Source organism: Vespula vulgaris, chromosome 9 (assembly GCF_905475345.1).
Source record: "Vespula vulgaris chromosome 9, iyVesVulg1.1, whole genome shotgun sequence".
Taxonomy (NCBI): Eukaryota; Metazoa; Arthropoda; class Insecta; order Hymenoptera; family Vespidae; genus Vespula; species Vespula vulgaris.
In genome coordinates this window covers 1,749,216-1,762,671 of record NC_066594.1, presented here as the reverse complement: position 1 = coordinate 1,762,671, position 13,456 = coordinate 1,749,216, and the positions used below count along the sequence as shown (strand labels likewise).

At 31.5% G+C, this 13,456-nt stretch overlaps 3 protein-coding genes across 8 annotated transcripts in view; all 3 read left to right on the top strand.

Moving 5' to 3' along the window:
• The first annotated feature begins 247 nt into the window (after positions 1-247).
• On the top strand, positions 248-3,996 carry LOC127066388 (death-associated inhibitor of apoptosis 1-like). Of its 2 annotated transcripts, none has more exons than XM_051000050.1 (4): positions 248-459; positions 566-782; positions 1,183-1,973; positions 2,064-3,996. In XM_051000050.1, the coding sequence occupies exons 3-4, from the start codon at positions 1,197-1,199 to the stop codon at positions 2,412-2,414; spliced, it is 1,128 nt and encodes a 375-aa protein (XP_050856007.1). In that variant the 5' UTR covers positions 248-459; positions 566-782; positions 1,183-1,196; the 3' UTR covers positions 2,415-3,996. The 2 variants fall into 2 exon arrangements, with proteins under 2 accessions (XP_050856007.1, XP_050856006.1); XM_051000049.1 differs by having other exon boundaries at positions 250-459; positions 1,041-1,973.
• On the top strand, positions 3,876-7,991 carry LOC127066389 (mitochondrial pyruvate carrier 2-like). Of its 2 annotated transcripts, none has more exons than XM_051000051.1 (4): positions 3,876-4,024; positions 5,132-5,172; positions 6,336-6,532; positions 7,024-7,991. In XM_051000051.1, exons 1-4 carry the CDS (start codon positions 3,940-3,942, stop codon positions 7,073-7,075), a joined length of 375 nt encoding a protein of 124 aa, XP_050856008.1. In that variant the 5' UTR covers positions 3,876-3,939; the 3' UTR covers positions 7,076-7,991. The 2 variants fall into 2 exon arrangements, with proteins under 2 accessions (XP_050856008.1, XP_050856009.1); XM_051000052.1 differs by having other exon boundaries at positions 3,877-4,024; positions 5,068-5,172.
• Positions 7,992-8,630: 639 nt separating this feature from the next.
• The window catches only part of LOC127066387 (synapse-associated protein 1), a 53,434-nt gene continuing 48,608 nt past the window's right edge, over positions 8,631-13,456 (top strand). For all 4 annotated transcript variants that reach the window (XM_051000048.1, XM_051000044.1, XM_051000047.1 and 1 more), the window contains exon 1: positions 8,631-9,144. In XM_051000048.1, the coding sequence (XP_050856005.1) occupies positions 9,011-9,144 (134 nt within the window). In that variant the 5' untranslated portion in view covers positions 8,631-9,010. The remainder of the gene's footprint in view (positions 9,145-13,456) is intronic.

The following is a 13,456-nucleotide window of genomic DNA, read 5'->3' as shown; positions in this document are numbered from 1 at the left end:
CATGCCATTTCTATACGATTATAAGACTTGACAATATTACATTTAAATATATTCATCCGATGCCTGCACAACATCATTTTATTTTCAAAACCTAAAATTCCTCTTTTGCCCCTTAACAAAAGATGATATATAGATTTTATTTTTAATCCAATATTAAGAAATTATTAAAAGATTATTAATGATTCTTTTGTGGATAGTTTAAATTATATTGAGAGAATCAGGTCACAAAAATGTTTATTTCTTTTGTATTGACACCAGCGCTGCGAGTAGACAACGCAAGCGTAATTTAAACTCGCGGTTCTTGTCTGAACTTCCCCCCCTCTCTTTTCCCTTCTCCTTCTCTCTCTCTCTCTCTCTCTCTCTTTCTCTCTTTCTCTCTCACACCATCGTGGAGCACATAGAAGCTTTGTTCCTAGTGTGGTTGATAATATTAACTAAAGAAAAGTTTTCTTTCTTTTCGTACGTATTTTCATTTCTTCGAAATATTTAGTCATGTTATTATACTATATGTAGTTAAGAAAAATAATACGTGAATGTATTTGATCAAATTTCTTTGATTTTGTAGCCAAGACATACCTGAAAGTCCGAAAAAACTGCTGTTCTGGTTTTTCTACTCCCTTTTTGTCAGATATCAACACATATTAATCATCCTTTACAAGAAGTGGACTTACTCGAAAGAAAAGATACGAATAAAGAAGCACACAAGTATTTCCTATTTTTTAAACTATACTTCTCGTCGCAAGAAAGGGAATAGAATAAGAAGTAAACAAAACAGTAAATTGGTACGTTAGCTATTCTCTTTGTTTACAAAGAAGAAATCGTTAAATCTCGTATATTTTTTTTTCAATTTGGATGAAATAATATATATTGAGAATATTTATGTAGATTATTTAGACGTAGTTAAGTTTATGTTTAATATTTAGCGCGTAATAGAAAGTAGGAAATTCGTTAGTACACTTTCTTTTTCTTTGCTGTTGCATAAATCGTTTATATAGTATGCTTGGAATTTATAAAAAATATGTAATCTCTTTTTTTTATAGATTTGAGTCTTCAATAATTTGAAGATCTTAAATTAATAAAAAACATAAATTAAAAATAAACAGTAAAAGTTAATAACAAGTATGACAGATGTTATTGAACATGCAGATTTTTCAAAAAATTCAATGTCATTCAAATCTTCAGAAAATCCACACGTAATGTCATCAGCACCACAACAATTGTCATTAGAGCCAGGAGTCGACGAAGTAGATAATCCAGATTATCGATTTGAATTGGTCAGATTACAGAGCTTTGAGAATTGGCCTGTCACATTTATAGAACCAAAAAGACTTGCAACAGCTGGCTTTTATTACATGGGTGAAGCTGATACAGTGAGATGCTTTGAATGTCAAGTAGAGGTAAATCAGTGGGAACAAAGTGTTTCTATGCTAGATCATATAAAGCATTCGCAAACATGCCGTTTTGTTAGAAATGTACCGTGTGGTAATGTACCTATCGATATAGATACTAACACAATGTCAGTATCCAGATCAAATACTGAAGATGTTTGTGAATCACGTGATAGACCATTTCAAAATGGATCTCTTCAAAGTGAATGTGATGCAATATCTTCTTTGGAATTACAATTTCCAAGTACTACTAAATTAGCATCTCTAGGTCTTGAAAAACCAAAGTCACCAGTACATCCAGAATATATAAGCTATGATGCTAGACTGCGTACTTTTGATACATGGCCTAAATCGATGCCACAAAAGAAAGATCAATTAGCAAATGCTGGATTTTTCTATACAGGAAAAGGCGATCAAACTTTATGTTATCATTGTGGCGAAGGTTTAAAAGATTGGGAGCCACAAGATGATCCTTGGGAACAACATGCCAAGTGGTTTTCTAAGTGTTATTATCTTTTAATGGTGAAAGGACAAGAATATGTGAATATGATAAAAGAACAAGAATTAGCAACATCGTCTAAGGAGGTATATTCTTAATAATTATTTACATAAATAAAATTTTTTTTGTTTAAATATTAATAACTTTGAATTAATTTTTAATTACATTTTGTTTAGGAAACAATCCGGATGAATTTACCAAATTTCATTCAAAAGATTCAATCATCTTCAGCAGATTTCAAAGGCACGAAACAAGGGAACTCAAATATTAATTCTGGGGATAATGATACAGATAATTTAAGTTCTAGTTCAAGTAGTAAAGAAAGCTCTAAAAATTGTCATGGTGCAAAGGCGCATAAATCTATAGACGATGCAAGATTGTGTAAAATCTGTTATGATGCAGAATTAGGTGTAGTATTCTTACCTTGTAGACATATGGTTACTTGTGTTAAATGTGCACCTGCCATGACCACGTGTGCCGTTTGTCGGCAGCCCGTAACATTGACCTTAAGAGCTATTCTTTCATAATCTATAATATTTGTATAAATCATAAGAACAATAGCTCCTTTTTTGAAAATTAACAACATTTAATACTTATCAATCTTTGTTTTTTTTTTTTTTCTTTATGCATTCCAACAAATAACACTGTCAATAGGTGCAGAAAGAAAAAGTAAATAACAATTTAATTACATGGATCTTAACAGAAAATCCTACTACTTCGTCGAATAGTATGTTCCGTTTTAATGTTGGATACATTCTAAATTGTAAGATGTAAATAAACAAATGTATGATGAGTATATATTACGACACATCATGTAATCTAACATACGTTGCATTTATACAACAATCTAAAATCTATGATTTCATGAATTATTTGTTAAAAAACTTTGGAAGATCGTTTATACATTTTTTTTTCATAACGACTACAAGAAAAAAAAAAACAAATAAATGTTACTATTCAAATTAGTTTAGATACAAATTTATTAATTATTATTAAAGATATATTCAAGTTTTGTTATCTACGTACTTTAGGTGATACGAATTATATTGTTATATATTAGTATTAGCATATTGCCCAGTAAGCCCGGAAACGATGATGTTATTGAACAATATGGCATACGATAAAACGAGTTATTTATTGACAGCCTCGCCCAAAGCGTGATACAGCTTGGCACGCAACGGTGTTTCTAATTCTAAACTCTAGGCCAGTGCCAGTATGACGTAGGCAACAAGGTCAGTCATTGATACTTCGTTTCAGATCAATTAGTAAATAGACGATATCTTTTTTTATTTATCTAAACACGTATACCAGACAACAATGTATCCTAAGTTTTCTCATTATTTAAAAGCTAACAAACATTTTTACTCGAAGCAAATATTACATAATCTAAAAACGTAAATTGTATGTCGCGTTGCAAGATATGCAGATTATAATCAAACCTTCCGGCCTTCAACTAACTTACGCGATGTCACGAGTATAAATTTCTTTTTTTCTACAAAACATTTTTCTTTCGAAAGATAAAAATATTTCCTTAAAATACGAGTTAGAAAGTGAAAGAAATAAACAAAAGCGTAGACGTATAAATAAAAAAAGATCGGTAATACGATCGTATACGATTAAGAAAATTTTTCGTTAAGGAAAAAAAGAAAAAGAAAGAAAGCGTGTATGAAGCGTTATAAGAAAGATAAAAAAATTGAAACTATAAGACAATCGGATATTACGAGCTCCTATTTTTCTCAAGAATTTTGGCACACTGAGTCAGTTATAAAGCAAAGTGGATAAATAAACGTCGTACGAGTTTGTACTCTTATTGCGCGATCGCCTTTAAGGTTACGACCTAGGACGCGTAATATTGAGTGGGAAGGGGTGGGGGGAGCAAGCGAACGAGCGAGTAAGAATCAGGGCGGGGGTAAGCAGCGCGCCACTTCGTGCTGAGACGCCGGCCTGTGTAGATTCTGTGTGTGTGTCGAGCTTTCTTTTCGCGAGTTTCTTTTTCTTTCTTTCACTTTATCTTTATTTCTATTTATTGTAACAAGTCTTTAATAACGAAAAATGTCGGTTGTATACAAAAATACAATGAAAGCTCTTGGGAAATACGTGCCTGAAAAACTTCAACCATTTTGGAATCATCCAGCCGGTTAGTAAAATTTCCTTTTCTCTCCCCTCTACTACTTTTAAACTCATATGGGAATCCTGTGGAACGTGGCACGTGGTTCCTTCTCTTGCATGTGTATATATAACTGTACATATAATACATTATATACATCTAATATATATATATATATATATATATATATATATATATATATATATATAGTATCGTATCACTCGTATTGGAATTATAATCATAGGTCAGCCGACATTAATTTATCTGTTGAACTTTATATCATCGAAATAAAATAAATACGTGTCAATGATTGTACGTTTGTATATTCTACAATCTTCGTTTATATTATTACGAAAAGCACGAAGATAGAGAATTCTAATGTGAGCAAAAGTAACCTTGCAATAATTTACTAGTTATAATACACATGAATTCTTGGAACAGCGCATATTGTAAATCCCACTGTCTTTGGTTTTTACGTTCTTTTGTTGTGTCGATTTGCGAGAAATATGATGTATCTGAGGAAAATGTTATTTCTATATTTAAAAAAAAGAAAGAAAAAAAAAAAGAAAAGAAATTAAACGCAATATCGCGTTTAGAGATATCTAACTATTATCAAAAGAGATATAATCGTTTGAATTTTCGCTTTTTGCATTCTATATCCCGACGTATTATCGATCTTTCTCTCTGAACTTTAGCAAGCCTCGAAACGAAAAGTAGATCAATGCGACGCCAAGAGAACCTCCAGTTTTATTCTAAGATTATTATTTTGAGTACAAGGGAACATGACTTTTTAAAATGATTCTATGCGATATTAATACGATCGAGGATTTTACTAATTTTTATTTATGTTAAAGATTAGAAAATATACTTTCACGAGTATTTCGTATATAAGCAAAATTTAACTCGCAATAAAAATATTGTTTACATGCGTATGTGTATATATGCATACATATATATACACACATGCATACATATATATATATATCCTTCCTTTGTCGACGAAATATAAATCCTCGTAATATTTATGTATCATTTTTAAAAGTCAACATGTCGTAACGTTTGTTCTTTTCAAGCTGCCTACAAGCTGTCGTTCAAGCTGCCTTCGATAATAAGTATCCATGGGATTTGTGCTTTCAGGACCACAGACCATATTTTTCTGGGCACCAGCTGTAAAATGGGTTAGTAAAAGATTTTATAGTAATACATGATAATTGCCGAAAGAAGTTATTACTGTGACGTATGCGATTTTATCGGGGATGCTGCGTAACTTGAACGTTATTGGTGGATAAACTCGGACAATGATAGTCGATATTCAATGAACAAACGGTATACATCTAAACTATCATTCAATATAAATAAGAAATCGTAACGTTATATTGTCAATCGAAAGTATTGAATATAATATATAATGGTCTCCTATCATTTTAAAATATATAAGTACACATATACATGTATTTTTCAACGATGAGATATTTACTTAGTGCATTGATAAACTCGTATCATATAAAGACAATAGTAAATGATGATTATTTATACGGTAGTTCATCGGAATACGATTTTTCTTATCCGTATTCGTGATCTACCCGCATTAGTATTTAAACAGATCGATCTTCTTTCAAGGTAATCGCTGATCATATTTGCAATATATATATATAGATATAGATATAATATATATGTATAGATAGATAAGATAAGAGAAACTATCTGCTTACAATCTCCTTAGAATATTGTTTACATCGAATAATGAAAATTCTAGAAACGTACGAAATTGTTAAATTCTTTATTTCCTGTTTGTCTCTTCCTTGTTTCTTTTCCCCATTAGAAAACGGAGTATTGATATGCTTGTTCACGCACATGCGCGTATTATCAATCATCCGTAACGTTTAAGCCGTCAGCCATGTCCATCAGTCGTGCTATAAAAAAAAAAAGAGAAGAAAAATAATCAGAAAAAAGAAAAAAACATTAAAAAAAAAAAACAAAATTAAAAAACATCCAAGAGATACGAGAAAATTGGCTTTTTCGCACGTTCGCTGAGATACCGCGCATGTTCGTGGTAAAAAGTTAGGTTGACCTAAATAAACTAATATAGGTCAAACTTTCGACGTACCTAACGTCCTACGTACAAAGATCGATCGATATTAATTTATTAGAACGAAGTTCCACGCATACGTTGATTTAACTCGTTAAAATTCGTTGGAATGAAAAACTTTTATGATTTTGTAAAATTCGTATCGAATTTATGCAAGATAGAGTTTCGTTGATTCGATATATAATAGTTGTTATTTTTTCGTCTTTTTTTTTTCCAAATTTATATACACGTCAGTATCGTTTCCTATTGCAGGGACTCGTGATAGCAGGTTTAGGCGACTTACAAAGACCAGCCGATAAAATTTCCATTGGACAGTCTTCCTCATTGGCTGTTACTGGAATCATTTGGACGAGATATTCTTTGGCGATCACACCAAAAAATTGGAGTCTTTTCAGCGTAAACTTTTTCGTCGCATGTACAGCACTCTATCAAATTTCTAGAGCGATAAAGTAAGTATGCTTTACATTATGTTAATATCAAAAACTTGACTAAGCACGCTTTGCCAGTCTACCGAGGATAAATTTTTTTTTCTGGTTTCAAGGATCAAGGTCATTCGTTCGTTCGTCGTTCATTCGTTCGTTCGTTTGTTTGTTTATTCGTTCGTCCGTTCGTCCGTTCGTCCGTCCGTTCGTCCGTTTGTTCGTTCGTTCGTACATTTATTCATTCATTCGTCCGTTCTTTCGTTCTTTTGTTCGTTTGTTCGTTCGTTCATGCCAGAATATGACGTTACGTCGTTTACTTAGAATTTATTTTTAGATACGATATATTAAAAGTTTGTTCATTAGCTTTACAATATCAGCGATTTAGACATTTGAAAATGAACAATTTCTTTTATTATAAACATGAAGATATCTTGATATTAGTTCAAAGATTATCTATTCATTGTTTTATCGTCAAATATCCCTAATCCGTGAACTGATAAATATTTTTTAATTTTTAGTTATCAACGAGGACAAGAAGCTTTAGCGAGTCAATCATCGAAAAGCAGCTAGTAACAATTATCGCAAAACTGCATTTCTAGAAAAAGAAGATATGGCGAGCGTTGGATGACAACGATTTTCAAGAGCAAAAGAAGAGAAAATAAAAAAAAATCCATTAGCATTGTGTACGTTGACGTACAAATGCTCGTTGTATAGATTCGAAGTTCAAGCGGATATCGATGAAAAGTTCGTACGAATATTTAGGACGATATTAAATTTCACATTATATCGTCGGCACTTTTCGTTTATTCAACGAAAGCATACAGAAAAGACTTACGACGATTTATCGATAATTACACATATAAATATTCATATACATATTCATATATATATATACATACATATACATATAATATATACCGAATGCGTGCAGTGCATGCAGATGAGTGGTACAAATTGGACCATGTAGACTTATCGACGCGTCGACCAGTGTAGGAAGTTATAGTATAAATTACATAATACGAGAGCAAGTGTCTACGTTTCTAACTGTAATGTCGTATATAAAAGATGCCGTAACATTATTTAATAACCGATCATATCCTATATATTGATTATACATCGGAAATTGTTACAAATAGCATAAGTACAAACGGGAAACCCGATGAACTTAATAAATAATAATATTCGTTCATCGTGGTATAATTTACATTTAATCGCTATATTACACCTATATTATAGATTTGCATTCCCGCATTATTATTGATAATATCGTGCGTCGTCTTATTGTAAATATATTTATCTTCCTACGAGCTCCTACTCTACCTCCGAAATTACGATCTAAGGGTTTTAATTACGACGAATGTATTTGACATCAACGTCGGCTAATTAAAAGATATTATAATAGATGTATACAAATTCTACACTTTTAATCGACATTGTTGTAATTGATTCTTGAAGATTGTTGAAATAAAGTACGGGTAAGAAGAAATCTGATGTGGTGGTTAATTCGATTTGTCAAGAGGAGTTTATTCACGGCTTACACATTTAACAACATCTAGACACCCCAATTCCATTCGAAACTTGTATATCGATTATTTTAAATAGCTTCGACATGCGATCTTGTACTTTGAACAAGGTCAAAACGCAGTGCGACAAAAGGAAATCTAGGACGTGGTCGATCATTAGAGTAGATGACAAAAATCTGTGAGATAACACTATGTATGTATATATATATATATATATATATATATATATATATATATACACATATATAAAAATCCATATATGATATGTATATATGTACTCATGTATACATATATACATATATACACGTGTGTATATGTATATGTATATATCTTCGAAGAATTTATTTATCACAATCGTCGAATTATTAAGGTTTTATGAGTCATTCGATCGATATTTTAAGGAGTGAAAAAGAAGGTATAGAAGGTGAATTGGTCGAAAGACGCGCGAGTGTACCGCGCATTAGTTGATATAAAGAGCAGCGCCATGTCGTAACGAATCGATCGATCTCGTAAGCCCCGCCATTTAATTCCGAACTCGGTCGGTGGTGGCGCTGCTGTTGTAAAAGGAGATGCGCGAAGGTAGGTGCGCGCACGCACATGCAGTTATCGCAGTTCGTGGCTGCGCGATCGTGAGGACGGTCGGGATCTTCGTCGTCACTTCGCTCAGACCAGACTTCCGCGGCGTAGGTCCTCTTTCCGAAGAAGAAGAGGAAGGAGAAGAAGAGGAAGAAGAAAAAGGAATTGAGTTAGGGATAAGAGGAGGAGGAGGAGGAGGAGGAGGAAGAGGAAGAGGTGGAGGAGTTGAAACGAATACGAACACGAATAGATAGAGACGAAGAAGAAGGCAAGACGAAGACAGAAGAACGACGAGGAGAGTGCAACGACTACGAGTCTCTCTCTCTCTCTCTCTCTCTTTCTCTCTCTCTCTTACTCTTTATAGTGCAATCAAGGGCGTAGATAACGTATTAATAAAACGTCGAAAATGTTCTCCGGTTTAACGAACCAAGTTTCAAATTGGATGGGAAAGAAAGCTGACGAAGTTCCAGAACTTCCACCGGAGGAGAAGATTCCACCGGTCGAAGGTGGCGAACTTGTCGAGGGCGAGAAAAAAGACAGGTAAGAGACAACATTTACGACATTATTTTATTCATTCGTATAATCGTATATGTGCGTATATATATATATATTTGAAAATTATTATTATACTCATGTTGTTGACCTTACCGATGCTTACCGTCTCTTTTATTAACGACGTATATATAAAACTAATTTGTTTATGTGAATGAGAGAAGAAGATAGAGCGAGATAGATAGATAAATAGATAGATAGAGAGAGAGTGAGAGAGAGAGAGAGAGAGAGAGAGAGAGAGAGAGAGAGAGAGAGAGAGAAATAAATAAATAAATGTACGAACCGAATGTATGTATGGTTTCTCATTGCGTCGTAGCATGTTACGACACGTTAAAACGTTGTCATTGACGTGTTCATACACGCACAACCGAAATGTGTATTTATACAGCATGTTAACTGCTGTCTATCTGTCTCTGTCTACTACTGTTCTGTCTGTTGCGTTCGTATGAATATCACACGAGATCATCGCCAAGAGATTAAAGTTTTCAAACGATTTGAGGCTGCACACCGACCGAATGCACCGAAGGACGTGTAAGTACTTACTTACGTATCTTCGTTAGACCGTGTATTTACTTACTTATCGCTCGTTTCTTCTTCTAAAAGCAACGGAACACCTTTCTACGTATATATTTTTGAGATTAGATCGATACTAGCCGAGCACTGTACTTACGTAAAGTACTACTATGACGCGTTTCGGTCGAGAAACGAAAAGAGGTTAACTCGAGAATAAAATGAAAAAGCGGATGGTACTTTCAAATTTCGATATATATATATATATATATATATATACACACGTATATATATTATATATATCCTTATATATTTCTTTATATATATATATAATGTGTGTCTGTATGATGTATAAATGTATGTGTATATATAAGTGTATACATATATATATATATCGACAATCTGAAATTTTCAAACGAATTTTTTCTGCTTTTTTCTTTTTACTCCCATTATTATACATATATACATACATATATATATATATATATATATATATATATATATATATATATACACATAACTATTAGAAATATTCATCATACTCGAAATATTTCTACGATCAATAGAAGGAAGGTTCTTTTTTTTTCTATGAGCTCGTTAAAAATATCTCTTACTTTTTATTTACAACATACAATATATATATATATATATATATATATATATATAAAACTACTTATTCGCACTCGAAATTACACGGTTCGATACATCGAACTCTCGCATGACCAAAAATGTCCGCCAGGAAAAAATCAATGCTACGCTTCGTACAACAATCGACGAAAATGGAGTTTCTTCTCTTTCTTTCTTTCTCCCTACTCCCTGACTACTGTCGAAAAAATCCTTTCCACAATTTGTTATTTTTTAAAATAGTCTTTTCCTTTTTTACGAACTTGGACGTTCCGTCTTACGATAGAATAGTGATTGATAGAGAGATAAACATAATTTTACATGAATTCTTATCGATAAATTCGTCGTCGTTTATATTTTCTTTTATCGATCGCATCATTTGTGATCTTGACATTGGCAAAGTATACTATAAAACTCGATAGAAAGGACGGCCAAACGAGAGAGAGAAAGAGAGAAAAAGAGAGAGAGAGACAAAGATAGAACGATATGTTTTCATCGATTTTTTTTCTAACCTCTGCTCCGGGAAATTATTTTCCTGCGAGCTCTCTCTCTCTCTCTTTCTCTTTCACTCTTTTTAGATTCATCCTATAATAAAAAGGAAAGGAAAAATAAAGAAGGAAAGCAAGAAAGAATAAAAGAACACAGTGTAACATTTACCGGCCAGTTAAATCGTCGCAAAGAGTTTCACGCGACGTACAGGAAAAAGCCTCATTTGCAATGCTTATTTTTATTGTCAGATAAAACCTATGGACGTATACGCCATTCGAATTTATTCACTTATGTATGTATGTATGTATGTATTTATTTATTTATTTATATATTTATTCATTTATTTTTTTTATTTAAGTTAACGATTTATATCACAATCTTTTAACGAATATCGTCAAATCGCAGACTTCGAAAATGAGATCGTCGAACGTATTCCTGCTTTTATCGAAAATTCGTATCACGAAGACTGCATGCAATTTCATTTCTCGATATATCAACGCAAGTATATATCTATCGCCCTCTCACCTCTTAAACCCTCTACCACCACCCACATCTCCCATTCCCCATCTTTTCGTATGTATGCTTGCTCTCAAACGTGGAACGTTTCGAATTGACGATAAGTCTCTGAATTTGCTGTTAGAAAATTCCACGTTCGTAAGATCAAACAACTTCATTTTCTATATCATTTCGATATATAGATCTCACCTACGCGTTTCTTAGGAGATTTTTTGTTTAAAACGAATATTTTGTTTCAACTTAAGAGTTATTATTGATTGTAAAACTTTTATTACAAACAATAATGAGTGAGTGGGAAGGTGCTGTAATAAACATTTCTCGGTTTAACTCTATCGTTAAAATGTCACGAGTGCAACGATATTTTCTTTTTTTTTTTGATTTTATTCATTAACTTTATGTAACACGTTTACCTTTTTTTGTTCTTTTGTTTATAAAAAAAATTGTGTAATGTTAAAGTAGTATCGTGTTACTTGTAGGTATTATAATCAGATTAAAATAATATGAGAAATATTTGATATGAAGTAACAGATAATTTTTCGGCGATAAAATGAAATAAAATTTTAAAAATAAAAGATATATAAGCGTCTTGACTTCAAAGTTACATAGGATTAATCTTTTGTAATCGAATTTGTTGTCGTGTCTATATATAAATCATATAATATGAAGGTTATAGTATTACTTATATTAGTATAATTATATTCAAAAAAGATATGAGAAATTTTAGATACGAAGTAACAGATAATTTTGTGACGATAAAATGAAATAAAATTATACGGAATAACAAATATATACACAAATACATAATATTAGAGATGATTAATATTCCGTAATCGAGTGTTTTATTACATTTATATATAAGTTATATAATATAGAAATTATAGTATTACTATTACTAGCGTAATTACACTAAAAAAAAATATAAAAAATTTTGGATATGATATGAATTGATTTTACAGTAAAATACAAAAATATAGATATGTAAATACGTAATTACGAAGTTGCATGATATTACGACGTATTAAAAAATGGTACAAAATACGTATAATTCATTAATAATTTTATAAGTATTATACACAAAAATTCGAAAGCAATAAGAAAAAAAAGAAAAAAAAAAATACTTAGAAATTTAGTCTTATTTCGATCGATCGTAGTAGTCCTAAATAGGAATAAGGAAATAATCGGTGAGTGACCGAATCCCAGCGTTCTTTTTTATTTGAATCAATAATCGATTCAACTACGTTCGTATCGATGATAGAAGGAAAGGTAACACCTTCGAGCTTCGACAACATGCTACCTAGGATTTCCGTTTTTCGTGGTTGTAAGGGAAACGATGTCTTCCGGATTCGCGTGTCGTCACCTTCTGCAAATCGATGGAATGCTTTCGACTTGGCTTATCGATAAGAGAGAAAGAGAGAGAGAGAGAGAGAGAGAGAAAACGAACGATCCATTGAATAGATAAGAACACGTGTTCTCCCGTTCTATGTAGTTTCTTGCATTTAAATACCTTCATGTACGTGACCTCCTTAGTAAGGTATCGCTACTGCTAAGTAATTGGATAGGATATTTAATTCAAATTTATTATCGTACAAGTTTAATTATTGATACTCTAGTTTATTCTATTTTCAAATTAAATTACACATATACGAGTTGCGATGGATCGAATGAAATATGGTTTTATATATTCGGTATTATATTCTATATAGATATACATATATATATATATATATATATATATGTATATATATTATATGATTTATATATAAATGCATATATAGGTCATTTAAAAATTAATTATAGAATTAATTAAATTGTCTATAAAATGTATAAATTATATATACACTGAGAGTTACAAGAAGAAGTCTTTTTTAGAATTATTATATTATGAAATCTAGTGATTTTTTGTTTATATATAGTGTGTATCTATATATAATATTTATTATATTATATTCTATAATGTAACTTAATCCAATATAAATAAAAATACCATAAATTTCCTTATCAAATCTCAGAATAGTCCGATACAATAATTTAATATCATCGAAAAAATACAAGTCTCATTGATCTTATATTATTAAATATAAATAAGATATAATAAGATAATAAGAATAAATTTCTTATTCTATTATTAATAAACCTCCTGATAAGAACATCATAAAAGAAT